The 16,298-nt window shown below is 39.3% G+C and overlaps 1 protein-coding gene across 1 annotated transcript in view; it reads right to left on the bottom strand.

The window, feature by feature from the left end:
- LMBRD1 (LMBR1 domain containing 1) overlaps positions 1-15,242 on the bottom strand; it is a 63,279-nt gene extending 48,037 nt beyond the window's left edge. Inside the window, exons 1-5 of the mRNA XM_059468712.1 lie at positions 15,173-15,242; positions 14,552-14,728; positions 6,430-6,490; positions 1,876-1,973; positions 838-905 (exon numbers count right to left, since the gene is read on the bottom strand). Coding sequence (XP_059324695.1) covers positions 838-905; positions 1,876-1,973; positions 6,430-6,490; positions 14,552-14,728; positions 15,173-15,232 — 464 coding nt within the window. The 5' untranslated portion in view covers positions 15,233-15,242. The remainder of the gene's footprint in view (positions 1-837; positions 906-1,875; positions 1,974-6,429; positions 6,491-14,551; positions 14,729-15,172) is intronic.
- Positions 15,243-16,298: the final 1,056 nt, after the last annotated feature.

Genomic DNA, 16,298 nt, shown 5'->3' with positions numbered 1-16,298 from the left:
GCCTTTAATTTTTATCAAAACTAAAACAATATTCCAGTAAGATGGTGTACAACTGGAAGCATTAATTTCACTCTAGTTTCTACTTCACACCCAGTACTCTGATATGCATCATTTTAGCATACATTTTGCAATTTTTACCAACTTTATTGCTGAGGTCAAAATGCTAAAAAGCTTATGACACCAGGCATGAGAAAGATTCAGTATTGGTGTGCACATGTCATGCTTAATGGTGATCAGAAATCAATTTTCTGCTACTACTTGGAGTTTCAGAGCAACAGCACTTGCTGCAAACAGGTTACTCACTTCAGTAATATTTGCCTTCTAAACAAAGGCCAGCAAAAGCTTTATCATACAAGGCACAATTAAGTCAAGTATAACCTCATACTAACATTCTTCAGACAACATTTCTATTTAGCAAAGTATAAGCACATAACATCTAATTTTCCTAAGAAACTGTTTTGCAATGTCCATTTCAGAAAAATCACTTGAGAAAAGCAAAAAGCTATTTGATGAACATAGATTAGGACAAATTTTTTACTCCTGCTGTACTCTGAAGCATTAATGTAGTTGTGTCAAAGCCACCATGTCCTTGATACCAATTTGCACTGCACATTCAATCAGCTTGGAAGCACAAGCACCCCCATAATTAAGAAAACCATTTTATCTTCCAGTTAAACTCTTATTTTTCAGGTACATAATTCTCAGGATACTTAAGCCCTATTAGTGATTAAGCTGATGTTGATTATACAGATTGAGTGTATCATAATTTACCTCTTAGAAGCACAGAACTCTGATAAACAAATCTTGCATAGAACAGTGCTCAATACAAATACTTACCCAATTAACAGAAGAACTGCACAAACTGTGATGAATCCCAGAGTGTATTTGAGTGCAGTTTTAACCTGCTGAATATTAAAGAGAAAGTTGATACATTGACATAAAATGAATATAAAGGGATTTGTGCAAACGATGAAGTATTATACTTAGCATAAACAGGTATTGTACAAAAAACCTCCATAAAGAGCATGAGTAGTTTTATACATAACTCATAAGCATACATTCTTGAAACATCTCATAGCTTGAGAGCTGTGAACAATGACATAGAATTCTGCTTCCACCATAAGCAATGCATCCCAGCAGCTGTGGATGGAAGCCTGGATATATTCACTGCAAATGCACTAAAAGAAAATATATACTCCTAATACTCTATATTGTGGCTATTATTAGAAGTCTTCTTATGTTAAGGTTACAACTAAACAGAAGGGATAAAAATCATGATTAACTGATCAAAAGATTATTTAGAAAAGTATTTTCATTTGAAACATAGTACCTTACTGGCATGCAGTTACTGTATTCCCTGGCAGGTCTCAAACCAGAGCATTACAAAAGTAAACACCTTAGCTTCAGGTAAATTACTACCGCCTACTTCAAGAAAAAAAAGCAAACACTACAGTAGAAAGACAAAATTTGAGTACCTATTTCAGAATCAGAACCACCTTCTTATTCTCTGCTTTAAAAGCAGTCACTATATATGGTTTTTATTCTATGGAGTCTCACATAAGAAGTTTTAAATTCCTGTGCACGACATTCTCCTCAAAAGAATTTTTAGAAAGTTTAAAGACTTCACAAAAATACAGACATTAATTACTTATCTCACTAAAGTTTCATTTCATGTGAGACCACAGTGCTTAGACTAGACAATGCCAGACTATGTCTTACTAAGAACTGCTCCAGGATTTTTATGGAACTATAGTAATAGATTTAAATATCACAATGTTAATACCATTTGTAAATTAAAAATCATTGTTGCTTTCATGTTTTGGCAATAGTAATTTGCCTTTTCATTGCTTGGTGTATTTACTAGAGTAAACTTACTGAGCATGTGTTGCCATCATCTTCTTCCTTCTCCTCATAGTAGAAATAGACAAAGGGAATCCACAGAAAGACGCAGAACAGAATGATCGAGTACAGAGCTAGGAGGAAGAATTAAATTAAGAGACAGTTACATTGGCACTTCATTTACCACAGAGTAATTCAAAGGAAAGAGTAAAACATTCATTTCCTCTCATTGTAGCTCTTAATTTCAAGCATTGAAAAGTCAAAGTCACTAGCCAGCATACAAGCTATTACCGTTTTGTGAACTCCAAAGAACTTTAAAGTGAACCCTTTCAGACTAAGGATTTCAGATCTATCTTGAATTCAGCAATAACAAAAGACTAGAAATAATCAACTGCATGCAAGTGATATACAATACTAGCACATTAGCTTAAAGCATAGTGAATAAAAGCAAGCTAAGCCACCCAATTATTGTTCAAAAAACTGTATATCAAATGAAATTAATTTAAAGGTATTTTGATCACTGGACTCTGTACCAGATTCTCCTATTAACTAAGTACATCATGGATGAAAGACAAGGCTGTTACTGACCTCAATTAACAACACAAAACAAGCTGTAGCGGTGTAGTATCATCACTTCATGCTCCCTTTTTAAGAGGACTAATTGGAGATTGCAACAGATATTTAACTGTGTAGCCACTAAACCAACCAGTCCTTCTGTCATGTCACTTTGATGCTCAGGTGATCATAAGAAAGTAAAAGGCTTAACACGTCTTTACAAATACTGTCAAGTTTTGAAGACACTAAGACAGCTGGTCAAAATCAATTAGATTGATTAGCCAGTGGCTAAAAGACCAACTTCAAGTAGACAACTTGAAGTTTAAATCTTCAGCTGTCTGTATTATAAGCTGAACATGCTTTAGAACATGATTATTTAGGAAAACCTTTTAATACTCTACATTATCTTATACTATGAACATTGCAGAAGTCCATTAGGAAACTAAAAACTGTGAAAGCAGTATGTTACAGTATTTGCACCCCACAAGAAAAGTGTTCTAGAATAACTTACTAAGACTTAAAAACATCAGAACTGCTACACAACCAAGACTGCTTGTGCCAGCACATAATTGCACCTTTGAAGGAATAAATAAGAGTACTCAGGACTACACAAGTCCTGTAATGTTTGTCTATTTTTCATCTTTGCCCCATTTTGCATGACTAACACCTTTCCACATATACATAAAAATGTAATTAACACCTTTCTATGAATACATTAATTCCCAACTTCAGTTTGTGACCTCTTATCTTGGCTGGTGCACTCCTCACAGTGCCCACATGCCCCAAAGAAATCCACCTTAGCCTTTTTTCCTGAAGCTGGTATAGAAGCCAAATAAGTTTCAACATCTAGAATCTAAATATGAATCTCTAATTATATCTAAACAGAAATCATTCTTTGGAAAAATATTTCAAATTGTTAAAGGTATCTACTGCTTGTTGTATTTAGTATGGCAATGCAAGAAGAGAAACAAGTTCTCAGTTAGTTCATGAACTCCTACATTTGCCAAGAGCAAATTCAGTGCTATATAACACCTTGAAAACTCAAATTTGAAAAAGAAGCCTTCCTAGGCATTCTACAGCAGCAGTCATACTACTTCAATATTGTGAATAAGTGTGACTTTCCATTTATGTTCTAGCACATTGCTCTCAGAAACATTACCCTATTTAGGAAAGTGTTTCTGTAGATCAACTCCACAGTATTTGTCAACCACAGCTACAGATCTCTCAGAGTATTGAGAATGGCTTCTCCTAGAACCAGACCACAAAAATATGAAGTCATATTTGATTTGCACTTCATTCCCAGAAGTCCAAATTCTTGTGTCAATGACTTACCAAACACTTGCAGTAAGCAGAAAAAACTCCAAGTAAAAATCATCCAAGTAATACCACTTGCCCTTTTGGATAAATTCTTACTCAAATTTTAACCTAGGAATCATCAGACTTTAGCTGACTCAAAAAGAAAATGGAAAATCTCAATTTTAGCATACACCTCAAAGCACACAGGAAGACACCCCATAAAATTTAGCATACAGTCCTTGTCACACTGTAGCTGGGATTCACCTAACACATGTAGGTCAAGATCTTGGTCTATCTCACAAGCAGATTAGAATCTACCAATAATACCCTGTCACCATACACAAAATTTCATCAAAGGACACTGGACATTGAGGTGACTCCAACAGGTAGTATTTACTCACTACAGGAAGAGCTACACAACACATCTCCAGGCTACTGTTAGTTGTTTCAACCTCACTCTTTGTGATACAAAGCAAACTGTGTTGGACAGTTTTCAATTACAACACTTTCTGCAAGAGAGTTTTCCTTCCATACAAACTGACATGCTTTTTTAGAGCATTTGCCAACCATTGATCATTGTTCAATCACTAAAGTACTGTGAGGCATGTTCTATTACATTTGGGGTTAGAAATAGTAACACACTAAGCCACTATGGTTTCAAAGCAATTATTAGACTGATTTCCTAAGAAAAGCTTTTAGGCTGCTGAAATCCCACTTCAAGACACAGCTATTTCAAGCTTCGCTCTGAGAGGTACCTCACTTATCATTCTACAAATACAAACTCATTCTACTTTTGTATCAGTCTAGTCAAGAAACCAGGTGAGAATGAGAAACAGAACACTTTTCATGGGGGCTAACACCTACTCAAAAAACCAAAAAAGCTTTTCTATGTTTAGTTACAGCTTTATCAGTAAAAAGCAATGCAAGTAGCAAAGTAATGACTAATATTCTAAAACATCAGTTAAATCCCAGTCTCCACATTCTTGCTACAATTACAAGTGACTTGGATTGAAGGACCATGACCTAAGCCCACTAATTATTAATACCATAAATTGTCAATACAACTACACAAGTCAAGTAGGATATATATAGTTATTCTCCATTTTCAGGAGACACAAGAAAATACTGGTATTCATGTTCTAAGTACAAAAGAGTACTTCACTTCTGCTCATCCTGTCTGTTAAAAAAATCAAAAACAAAAACACTACCAAATACTTTCCTAAGAAGATAGCAAAAAAAAAGTGGAATAGTATTCCAATGGAAGAGTTCCTTAACTTTCTCCTTCTCAGCTGTTATGGCACTATGCCAGGCAACAGCAGCAGGGCACTAGATGTAGGAGAGGCATTGTGTTTTTATATATGATTTTTAGAGACCTCTGAAAAACAAGTTACTATTACTGTTCACTTCAACACAGCTCTAGTTATAAAACCAGTTTTGAAAAAGTATCTACTCAAATTAAGATAGCAAGAGAAAAAAGTTTTAAAGCCATGTTTAAATCTCTACCACCATCTGGAGGATATGCTATGAAATAAGACATTTTCCTATAGTATTTCAAGTAGATCTGTCCAGAAAGGCCAAAAACAACAGCAGTTTTCCCAATTTAAGTTTTTATCTTTTCCAAAAATTAGTTCAAGATTTACCAAAACATTCAGCTAGCCCAAAACACCTTACAGAAGTTCATCAATCAATCGGTCTCACAAATCTACAGCAAACAGACCACAGAAGAGCTTGAAGATTATTCCACCATTTGAGTTGTGAAATATTTCATCTATTAAACAAGACTTTGGTAAACTACAAAGAAAAGAAATCAAATACATATCAATTCCACTATTATAAAGTGAAGAATCTCTGTGTTAAAAGTTTTGTGAAAACAGAAGCCTTCTTACTCCTTTTGACTTTATTCATTTTTATGCTGAGTGAAGTCAATTCTAGTTTGTTACTATCACTGGTAGGCAATAATTAATTTAATTTAATGAACTAAGTCCACTATTTTAAATCATCTCCTGAACTAAAAAATATTTTCAAAAGAACACAATCTAAAAGAAAAAACTTCAAGTCTTTGGAAATGTGACCAAAAGCAGGCAACCACCTCAGAGCTTGCACCATTAACTGAAACAAGCATTTTATTCAAACTGTGCTGAGCACATTTCTACACCCACTACATACATCCAGTAGTAGTAAAACTTCTCATAAGTTTCATAAGGACTGCTAAAAAACTGATATAAGACTATGCAGAGCTTTGGTAAACAGTTATTTTATTTCAGTCACTTTTTAAAATATCAGTTCTATTTAGGATTAGCACTTTCAAATTAACTCCTTTATGCTCCTGCACAGTAACTGCTACTTGGAACACAGTAGTTGCTGAATCTGAACACTTAAAAGTGTTGCACTCATGGTTGCATGAACTTTATACATGGTAGATGAGTTTCACACTGCTGCATATGTTAAATGCCATAAAAGCTACAGCAAAACCACGTGTTCCCCTTAAGGGACCACTAAATACACACACAGGAAACATGTGAACCACAGATGACACAATAGCAACCATTAGCCTTTTCATGAACTGGCTTCAGTATATTTGCAGTTTTAGGGGGCTTTTGAAGATAAAAAATATTCTCTGAAGAGCACTGAATATAAGACTCATGTTTAACCAAAAAGGGATAACCCTATACGACCTCTAAAAACTTCAATACTTCACTTGAAGGTCCTATTACTTGAAAAAAAAGCTAAAATACTTACTGTAATATCCATAAAGTACAGTGTCTTCAATTTGCCTTGAAACATTAGCATCAGCCCAGACCTAGCAATAAAGGATAGAAGCATTTATTAGCAAATGCAATAAAAGAAGACTACATGAGAATCAACCACTAAACAAAAATAAAGAATTCCATGCTAGAGTGCTAGCAACAGTGAAAACCACTGGGCAAACAGGAATAAGCATAGGACAGTTTCACAAAAGGAGGGTTATAGACTCAAAGGATCATTAAGCAGTTTTGGCAGCTCCCACATATGTTCTGCTAATTTCCACAGTATCTTTATAAGAGTCTGGGAAGATAATCATAGAATGATCTGGGTTGAAAGGGACCATCAAACATCATCTAGTCCATCCATCCTGCCATGAGAGGAACACCAGGTTGCTCAAAGCCCCATTCAACCTGACCTTGGAATGTTTCTGGTGATGGGCATCCCCAACTCCTCTGGGAACGCTGTTCCAGAGAACCATCAACCTCACCATACATTTCTTCTTTATAGCTGAATCCACACCCTCAGTTTAAAGCTGTTACATTTTCTTCTGTGTCCACAGGCCCTGGTCAAAACTGTTTCTACATCTTTCTTATAAGCTCTCTCTATATTGAAAGGCTGCAACAACAGCCCCACAGAACCTTCTCCTCTCCACACTGAACAACCCCAACTCTTTCAGACTGTCTTCACAGGAGAGGTGTTCCACAACTCTGACCATTTTTGTGGCCTTGTTTCAATAGATTTCTTGTTAAAACAAGGCCACAAAAATGGGCCACACAGTTGGACAAAGTACACAATGTACACAATATCTCCATTATAGAATAGCTTTGTTTAAAATTTGCAGACACAGATGCAACAATACTTAGACATAAGAATACAAAAGAAGTTATTATTATGCTCAGTTATATATAATTCAATAACTTTTACTTTTGTTAGTTATTACATCAGTTTAAGCTATCATCTCCTTTTTCAGAAGTACAAGACTTCACTTTTTTGTTTCACAAAGACTTGAATTACATGAATATTCAACTTAGCAATATCTAATTTCACAAGTCAAATTCCAAGAGCACTTATATCCCTTATTTCAACAAGAGCAAAAGTAACTGCAGTACTCAGTCCCAGGGAATGGTGAGGAGAATAGAAACGAAGTGAAAATACAACTCTTAACTATGTTGGAAACTGCAGTCAGCCAGATGGATGAAATCAAGTTCTTGTGCCCACTCCCTCTCCTCCAAGAGAGAAACTATTGGTTTAACGAAGCTAAATGTTTTATGACAATCATTGACAGAAACTCAGGGGTTGAAAAAAATGGTCCAATGCTGCCCATACAGGTTAAACATATTTCAGAATTGTTTTAGTTTTGTGGGATCCAATCTACATGTGGTCAAGAGCAAGAAAGTAGTTATCCACAAGTACAATTCTTTAAAAGCTAGAGAACACACCAACATAACTGAATTGGTGACAAAAAAAATCCAGTACTGCCAAAGCCTGCATACAGAAGTGAAAAAGGGCTTTCTTCAAACCAGTAAGGTCAATCCCTTTCAGTTGTAAAGACATTAACAGGGAGACATGAAAATGCAAATGAGCACACTACTTAAATATTGCTCCCCTAAGACATAAAGACACTTTGGCATTTGGTTTTTCAGTTCCCTCAGAACTGCATAGAGTCATCTGGAATATGGGCTTGATGACATACCACGAACACTTTTTCAAATCTCTCAGAAAATCAGCACCAGCTTCCTTTTTCTTACTATACTAAGACTTCCAGTAGATCAGTTTACATTAAGCTTTTAAAATTCACTGTATGAACTGTATTAGATTATCATCCAGCTGGAATTTGAGCAGAAAAATACATATTCATTTTGACATCTAAGCAGCAAAAAAAAGGGATGAAAAATATTACAGCAGAAGGGGCAGAAGCAACACCTGAAGTATCTGTCAGGTACACAATAAGCTCAGTCTTTGAAGACTGCCAGGCTCACACCCAACAGCATTTTAAAAAAGAAATTTCTATGCATTTGTATTAAAATATACCACAAAAGAATTTGAATACAATAAGAACAGATACAGAACATTTAAATTGCCTCATGTTATATATTAAGAAAATGCTTACTTTAATCAAGGCTAAGGGAAAATCAAGACTGAACTGGACTGTTTGCATTACTTGATTCCAAGTAGCTATTAGAAAAAAGGTCTCTCCTATGAGCAATGGAGACATTTAAAACCACAAAAGCCAAGAACAAGCAAGAAAAGCAACAGTGAGACCCAAAGCTTAAGAGAGGTTAAGAGACACAGCCATTGTACAGAAGAGGTAGCTAGTAAAGGAAATACAAAATGGCTTAGCTGCCCAAGAACTGCTCTCCTTCAGCTACAGAGAAGCATTTTTAACACAATACAGATGAAGAACTTTAAACATTGCAATTGCTTTTCATTTTGTTTTCCAAATTAAGTTGCACACAGGACCAGAGTAGTATACTAGGAAACATACCCTACACCATAGTAAAATAGTGAGATGCTATATTACACCAAACAAACCCAAATTGCAAATGTGTGCATTTCACCATTACTTACCTGTGCCTCAGAATACAAACTTTGCATTACTCTGCACAAGAAGAATACATAATGCAAGCCAATTTAATGGTATATCATAATTATTATGTTAGCTTTCAGTCAGCTGCCAAAGCCCAAATTTAAACAAACCACAAAGCAAAATGCTTAATTGTAACGGGCAGATTATCCATATGCACACACCATCAGCAGCTCAAAGGCAGTAACCAGTCCATCTGAGCTGTTCCAAAGGCTACTGACAGCAGCACTGTCTTGTCAAAAGCAAGCACTGCTACCTAATGAGTATGAGAGCTCCAACAGCCTTAACATCTCTGGTGACACACTAAGCTGCTAGGTATAGCAATTAACTCAACTAGCATATCCAGGACTCAGCTGAGAACTCATCTGAGCAGCCTCCTAGATCTAGTCTTTTTCTTTTCCATTCATTACAACCCAAGCTTACAGTATATACAGTGAATGGCTTAGAAGCACAATAGATTAGGGAGCTGAAAATCCATACTGCCTTCAACAAACAGTTTAAGGTGGTCAAAATGGGACCACAAATTCTCTAAGGACCTGCAGAACTCAGGCAATCCACACTGTTGTGCTGTACCTCACTTCGTTCCATGCAGTCCAGCAAACACATATCACCTTTAAAACACCTGTACCAATGCATTGTACTGAGAGACAAGGGAAACTACAAATTGTAATATGTGCAATGAGCATAATGACCCATATTAAACTATTATGCTTAAGTATTTTGTAATGTAGGTCATGTTAAAAACTAGTGTAAAAAGTACATATGCTCATAACATGTTGCTATTTAAGTAAAGATATAAAATAAGCAGCTTAAGACACTAAGTTTACCTAAATGCTAAACCCAAAGCAAAGCTCCCTTAGAAGATTAATTTTATAATTATATTAATGGAAAATTAGTTACAAAGAACACTTGCTCCTGTGTTAATCACTGAGCAGAGTCTTTCTCCCAGCAACTCTGTTCAGGTAGTGACTCATGTTAACATATTTTAACAGAACAGTACTATTTGAACTCTACTGATAACTTCCACAGATAAAACCATTGCAAGTTAATCTGACTTTCCATCGTTTTTGATGAGGAACAGCCATGAATTTCATTCTTTTGTCCCCATTAATTTTGACATTTTTACTGTCACTGCTGCACCCTGTAAGACTTTCATGAGTACCCAGGGAAGCTAGCTCCCAATCTCTGCAAATGTCCCTTAACAGAGCTTAAAGTTATGCAACACTACAGGTCTCAGTATTTGTGATGTTTCATCAAATGCAGATGAAGCACTCACTCTTCTGATTAGCCTCTCCCAAAGCTTAGGCAACAAAAGGAAGATGCAGTATGAAAGACTGGAGACTGAGTCACAGCATGGTTAGATATGATTTCATACCCAGATCTCAGATTTTCCAGCCTGTTACCTCGAAAATGGGACAGTGCCAGGATTCTGACTGCCAGATGGAAAGCAGCATCCAGAAACATACACATCTAAGCCTCATCTGCCTAGCAACAAAATTCTGGCCAAGTATTATTGCTTCACAAGTAGTAATTGTTACTCGGGAAGGAGGCATGGTCTCAGTCAATAATAACTTCTCAGTTAGCATCTTTCTAAAAATAAAAACCCTGGACATTTCTAGTGGTTTTGTATTCTGAGCATCTACATAATGAGTTGTTCCCCTCTCACCCTAGTAAGATGCAAAAAACCTTAAATGGTCTACACCAAGTACCTCCCATCAAGCAGATGCTACTCTTTGAATCATTAAGAGGACCACTGGCTTTTAACAGCTCACAAAGACACCCAGGGCTTGCGACACATTCAGTCTTAATCAGACTGAAAGAAGCCACTGGCTTTTAACTTCATGCACTAGCAAGAATTCATACATTTCAAAAAGGAAATGAAAGGTTTCATTACCTTCTCTGCCTTCTGCAAGAACAGTGGGAAAAGAGACAGAAAAGGAAGCATCCTTGTTTCAAGCAGTCTTCCTGCTGCAAGACAGCATCAGCTATGCTTTAAATATTTATGAGACTTGTAGGTCAGACTCAGAGAACTTGGGTTCCAGCAAAAATATTATGTTTTTAAGCTATGGCAAGCTTTTCTGTTCCTGTGTGCTTGTTGTAAGCCCAACAAGTTTTCAGATCAAACAGATCAGATGAAACTGGATGCATTTGAAATCCTTTGAAACAATCCAAAGCACTGACAGTGCTCACAGTCAAAACCTTTGAGCTGAAATGCTGCTGCTGAGCATTATCAGGACTTCACTTGCAAGGTAATACTCAAGTTTTCATCAGTATTAAACCAAAATCCTCCTTTCCTACTTAACAGTACTAGGAATCAAAGTAATCCTACCCTCCAAAAAAGGTGTTACAGTGAATTCTACTGTGTATCTGCTGTGTAACTACTGTGCAAAACTTGCCAGTACCAAACCTGCTCAATTCAAACAGTATAAAAACTTTAAAATAATATTTGTTAAGTGTCAAAACGTGGTGAGATACACCATTATGTGCTAAATACTACAGGCCAATTTCACCATAAACCATTATTTGTAGTAACTGAAAGATGTAGAAACATTATCTTAACAGTCCTGTTGAAATGAACAAAACCTCAAGTTAACAAAGGCTGACCAAGGCACACCATACAGCCCTTGCCAAGGAAGGCACTTTAGAACACATGATGGAAAAGGGCTACACAACACTTTAAAGAGAATTCCTCCAGAAAGCAGCATAATATTCATAAATTTCAGAAAAAGATACTCTGCTTGGGTATTACAGTTCAGCCAATCTTTGTGGCCAGGACATACCACCTTCCCTTGTCACAGGACACACACACAATTCCCAATGAGAACTTTGAACCTTCAAAGCCTTCAATTTAACCTCTGCTGTTAGTGTAATGTGATTCTCCCTAGGTTTACAAGCTTATTCATCTTGTAAACCTTCAGCTATATCCACAAGTTGACAGTAGGGTCAGATACATCAAAAGTGAACTGGAAGTTCACATATAGTACCTCTTTCAAGTTGAGCACCCTTGTTTCTCATGACTCTCACCACTTATACCAGGAATTACAGCTGGGACATAGAGGAAAAGCATACACACAGAAGAAGAATTTTTTACTAAGAATCTGGATAACTGCCACTACTCTTTTGGCATCAGCTCTGAAATCATCCTGTTGGAGTTTTTTGATGAACTACTAATTTATCTATAGAGAATATTATCCACATCTGCTACCTGGATCTCCCTCAAAAAGTCACTGAGCAGATTAAAGACTTAACTCACTCTGCCCATCCAAAGCAATGAAGGTTTCTTGCCAGAGCCATAGCCCTTCAGACCCCAGCATCATTTACAGGGTCTTGGAAGTGTTGGATTTGAAAGAATGGTCCAGAGAAAGGCCAGTAATCTTCAGGAAATATTCCAAACACAAATCAGTCTATCCCACTTGAAAGCAATGGCAGGAAAGAAGCACATGTTACTGAGGGCCGTTTAAAAGCTTTAACAATTCATGAAGACCACAGAATCATAGAAATACTGAATTGGAAGGGACCATCAGGATCCATCAGAATCACCACTCCCAGTCCTGTGCAGGACACCATGTGCCTCATTTTAAGATGCTGTCAGCCTCCTACATCATTACCCCTTGAACTGGAATTACCAAATCAATAAAGCTGTGTTTACCTACGGGTTTGTAGGTTCTGACTGATTTCAGATTCACTCCACTTAGAAGGCCACATTAATATTTCTATACCATAATTTCAACACCTGTGTTTGGATGAAATGCAGTAACGTCAGTAAATCTCATGTTATTTCTGCAAAGCTAGAAACTCAATTCAGCTGAGACTTAAAAGACACAGAAGAATGCTTCTTTAAGGCAGTATGGAGCAATTGTATTTTAACAAGCCATAAGAAGTACCTACCAACATTAGGAACTAAGCAGAACAAATAAGCCTCAAAAGCACAGGCAAAAAAGTACTTTACAAAAAAAGTGTTCACCACAAGCATGAATGCTTGCTCTCAGTAGAATTTTTAAATAGCACCTATCCACCTCACCATATCACAACATGTGTCCATTAACAAGGAATTCTAGCCCACAAAAAACAGTATTATAAGTAGTTTTCCTTAAGTAACTGTATTTCCTTAAGTAAAAATTTGTAGCGACTGCATAATCACCTTTGATGACCTGTTCTCACAGGTTTGTTTCTAATCAAGCAAAGTACACATTAGCAAAATGTGTCCTTTGCAGCACAGAATTCTGCTTAGTCCCCATTAGATATGTATTTTTCAGCTGGACCTAGTTGCACCATGGTTATTTCTCTAGATAGTCAAGCTCAATGTATTTAAGACTACTGTTTTCATTGAATTGCTACAACCCTGACACGTGAAACATCTCTTCCATCATCTAGAATGTCTTTAATTCCAAACAAGCAAGGCCTGAAAACACAAACTTTTCTGAATAGCATTGAGTAACAACTTAATTTATTCTGTATTCACCATGAACAATAAAGATGACAAAAAACACATCACAGCTCAATTCTAAAGGCTTCTCATAACTTGCACCATACCAAAATCACTGTATGAGCTGCAAGCTAGTTTTGAAGCATTACACAGATCAGGCAAGCCCTATATGTTCCTTTGGAAGTAAGGCTGAAAAGCAGTACAATCTGGTGAGCAGGCATTTACCTTTCTCCCACTCTATCACTTGTTTCAGGATCATAACTTTTACAAGAGACCCAGTTAAGCTCCAAACCCAAGTAAGTTATTATTGAAGTTAGCTACATGCTCCAGTTCGACCTCTTGTTACTCACAATGTGCTCACAAAGACACTGGGTCAGTATCTTCAAGAACTCTGCTTGAAAATTCAAGCAATACTTGAAGCATTGGGAAGATCTGTTACAGAAATACTTAGAGCAGATGACAGCAAGTACTCATCTCATTAGGAACTCATTTTGCACAGCAACCCCCTACAGTTTATAAATGCAGGAGTTCAGTTAAGGCTTTATCAGCCAAAAAGAGATACTACAGCATTCCCCTCTGCCAAGGGTTCCTGCAGCTTTCAAAATGCTTAATTCAAGCTCTACATTGCAGGTAGATTACCACAGTAAATCTTTATAAATCTTTAAATGTTCCAGCACTAAATTTTTTTGCTGACTAAAAAGACAAATAAAACAATCCTAAGTTACAAAGGGGCTATACAGTCTATTTTTGACCAAAAGTGCAACAAGTTTTATTCTACAATGCCCCATCATGAAGCACTAAAAAGCAACCCTTAAGCAATTTATTTATATCTTCCGGACAGTACATTCACTCTAATGCACAACAGAAGGAACAAGCACTTGGAAATGAGCAGAGTATCTGAGAAAGCATAGAAGTCAAAATCGAAATCCAGTTCAAATACCAGATATGAGTGTTTAATCACAGTACTAGTACCCAGCTTTGAGAAAAGTCAAGTCACTAAAACAGGTATTAGCACTGGTTCCAAACACTTTCACAACCCAGGAGCATCCTTTTGCAACACAAGCGCTTGTTTTGAAGAGGCAATTAACATTTTTTAAAGTCCATACCTTAAATGTACCATTTTGGTTTTTCATATATGAGACCAAAAATATGTCCACTGGCAGGAGTGCAGATGTGATAAGAGCAACGGCCAAGGCAAAAATTGCTGTTATGGTAGAAACCACTTCGCTTTCCCGCCGACTCTGATACTTGCGCACATAAACCCAGCAGAAAATTAAAATCGCCTGAAACATATGGGAAAAACACTTATGAGTTGTATAGTAACAACGTCCGCAAGTAGGTACTGATGTTAGACCCTGTACGGACGGCTGGCATAGCATCAGCACACTTTTACCTGAACACTCAGCACCTGGGTTATACTGACCACACAAAAGTCATTCTTCCTTAAGAGCAGCTCGAGCAACGCCACCAGCGCTCACCCACGGAACCCGCGACAACACAAACAGCGCGGCTCGCCGGGCGGAGGGGCAGGGCAGCCCCCGCTCCAGCTCCGGGCTCTGCCCTGCGGCACCACCGCCGAGCACTCGCGGCCGGGGCAGCCCCAGGGGCACGGGCGAGGAGACCAAGCACTAGAACAGCGAGCGGCCGAAGAGGGAGCAGCAGCCGGCCCAGGGAAGGGGAGGGGATGTGTGAGGGGGCCGCGGCAGGGCGGGAGAGCCGCCTCTCACCAGCAGCGCCAGGCCGAAGAGGCACCATCCCGTCAGCAGGTCAGACGCCGCCGCCGCCATCTTCACTTCCGTCAGCGGCAGCGCGGCCGCCCCGCCGAGGCGGCGCTTAAAGCGGGGCGGGCTCGCGTCACCGCGGCAACGGCCCCACGCCGCGTGACGTCACGCGCCCCCGCCCGCCCCGCCCGCGCTGCTGACGGGAGAGCGGCGCTGCTCCGAGGGCTGAAGTGACCGGAGCCGGGAGTTCCCCGGCCCCGTCCCGTGGCAGAGCGCTACCGTCGGGGGGCAGGAAGGGGAAAGCGGGGTGATGAAGAGCTGTCCTCACCTCTTGCTCCCGAGAAGGGTTTCCTGTCTTCCCTCCTGGGGCCGGGAGTCTGACAGGGCAACGCTCGGTCCGAGCGGACTCTTGCCTGAGGGACGGCGGGAGGGTAGGAAGGGGTTTGAGGAAAGGTAAAAGGTGCGCTAGGAGGTATCAAGCACTTTCAATCCTTTTGGTTTTGTTTCTTGCTGTAAAAGTATCTAAACCATCTCCCTGCGTGCCCTGCCGCGCCCGTGTGCGGGCGGTGGCGGCGGGTCGGGGCCGCTCCGTCAGGGCAGTGCCGGGAGGGTGTGCGGGAGCCCCGCACCTCGGTGCCCTTGGCCCGGGCTCTGTTCAACCGCGATAGTGCCAAACTGCGGGCTCGATCCCGGCCTGGTGGGAAGCCACGCTTCGGGACGCCGTGCCCGCTGTGAGGGCAGCCGTGGGCCGGGAAGGGTGCGGGGTTAGGAGGTGCCTTGCGGAGCTCTCGTTCCCGAGAGTGTGGATTTGGTGGCACGGGGAGTGGGAGACCCTCATGTGCAAGGTGCTGCCGTGTGTCTTAGTCGCTACTTTGCTCTAAGTGCTGCACGCATACAATCATGGAATCATCAGGTTGGAAGAGATCTTTTAAACTCGTCCAGTCCGACCGTCCGCACGGCACTTGCCACTGTAGCCCCTAAACCACGAAACCGCATCACCCAGCACCAGACCCGGACACCTCGTGTTGCACTTCCAGGGATTGGGAGTCCACCACCTCCCTGGGCCACCTATTCCAATGCCTGACCGCCCTAACAGTGACTTTTTCCCCAATATCTAATCTGAACCTTCCCT

Source organism: Ammospiza nelsoni, chromosome 3 (assembly GCF_027579445.1).
Source record: "Ammospiza nelsoni isolate bAmmNel1 chromosome 3, bAmmNel1.pri, whole genome shotgun sequence".
In the NCBI taxonomy this organism is placed as follows: domain Eukaryota; kingdom Metazoa; phylum Chordata; class Aves; order Passeriformes; family Passerellidae; genus Ammospiza; species Ammospiza nelsoni.
Note: the sequence above shows the minus strand (reverse complement) of the source record. Positions and strands in the feature narration are given on the sequence as shown.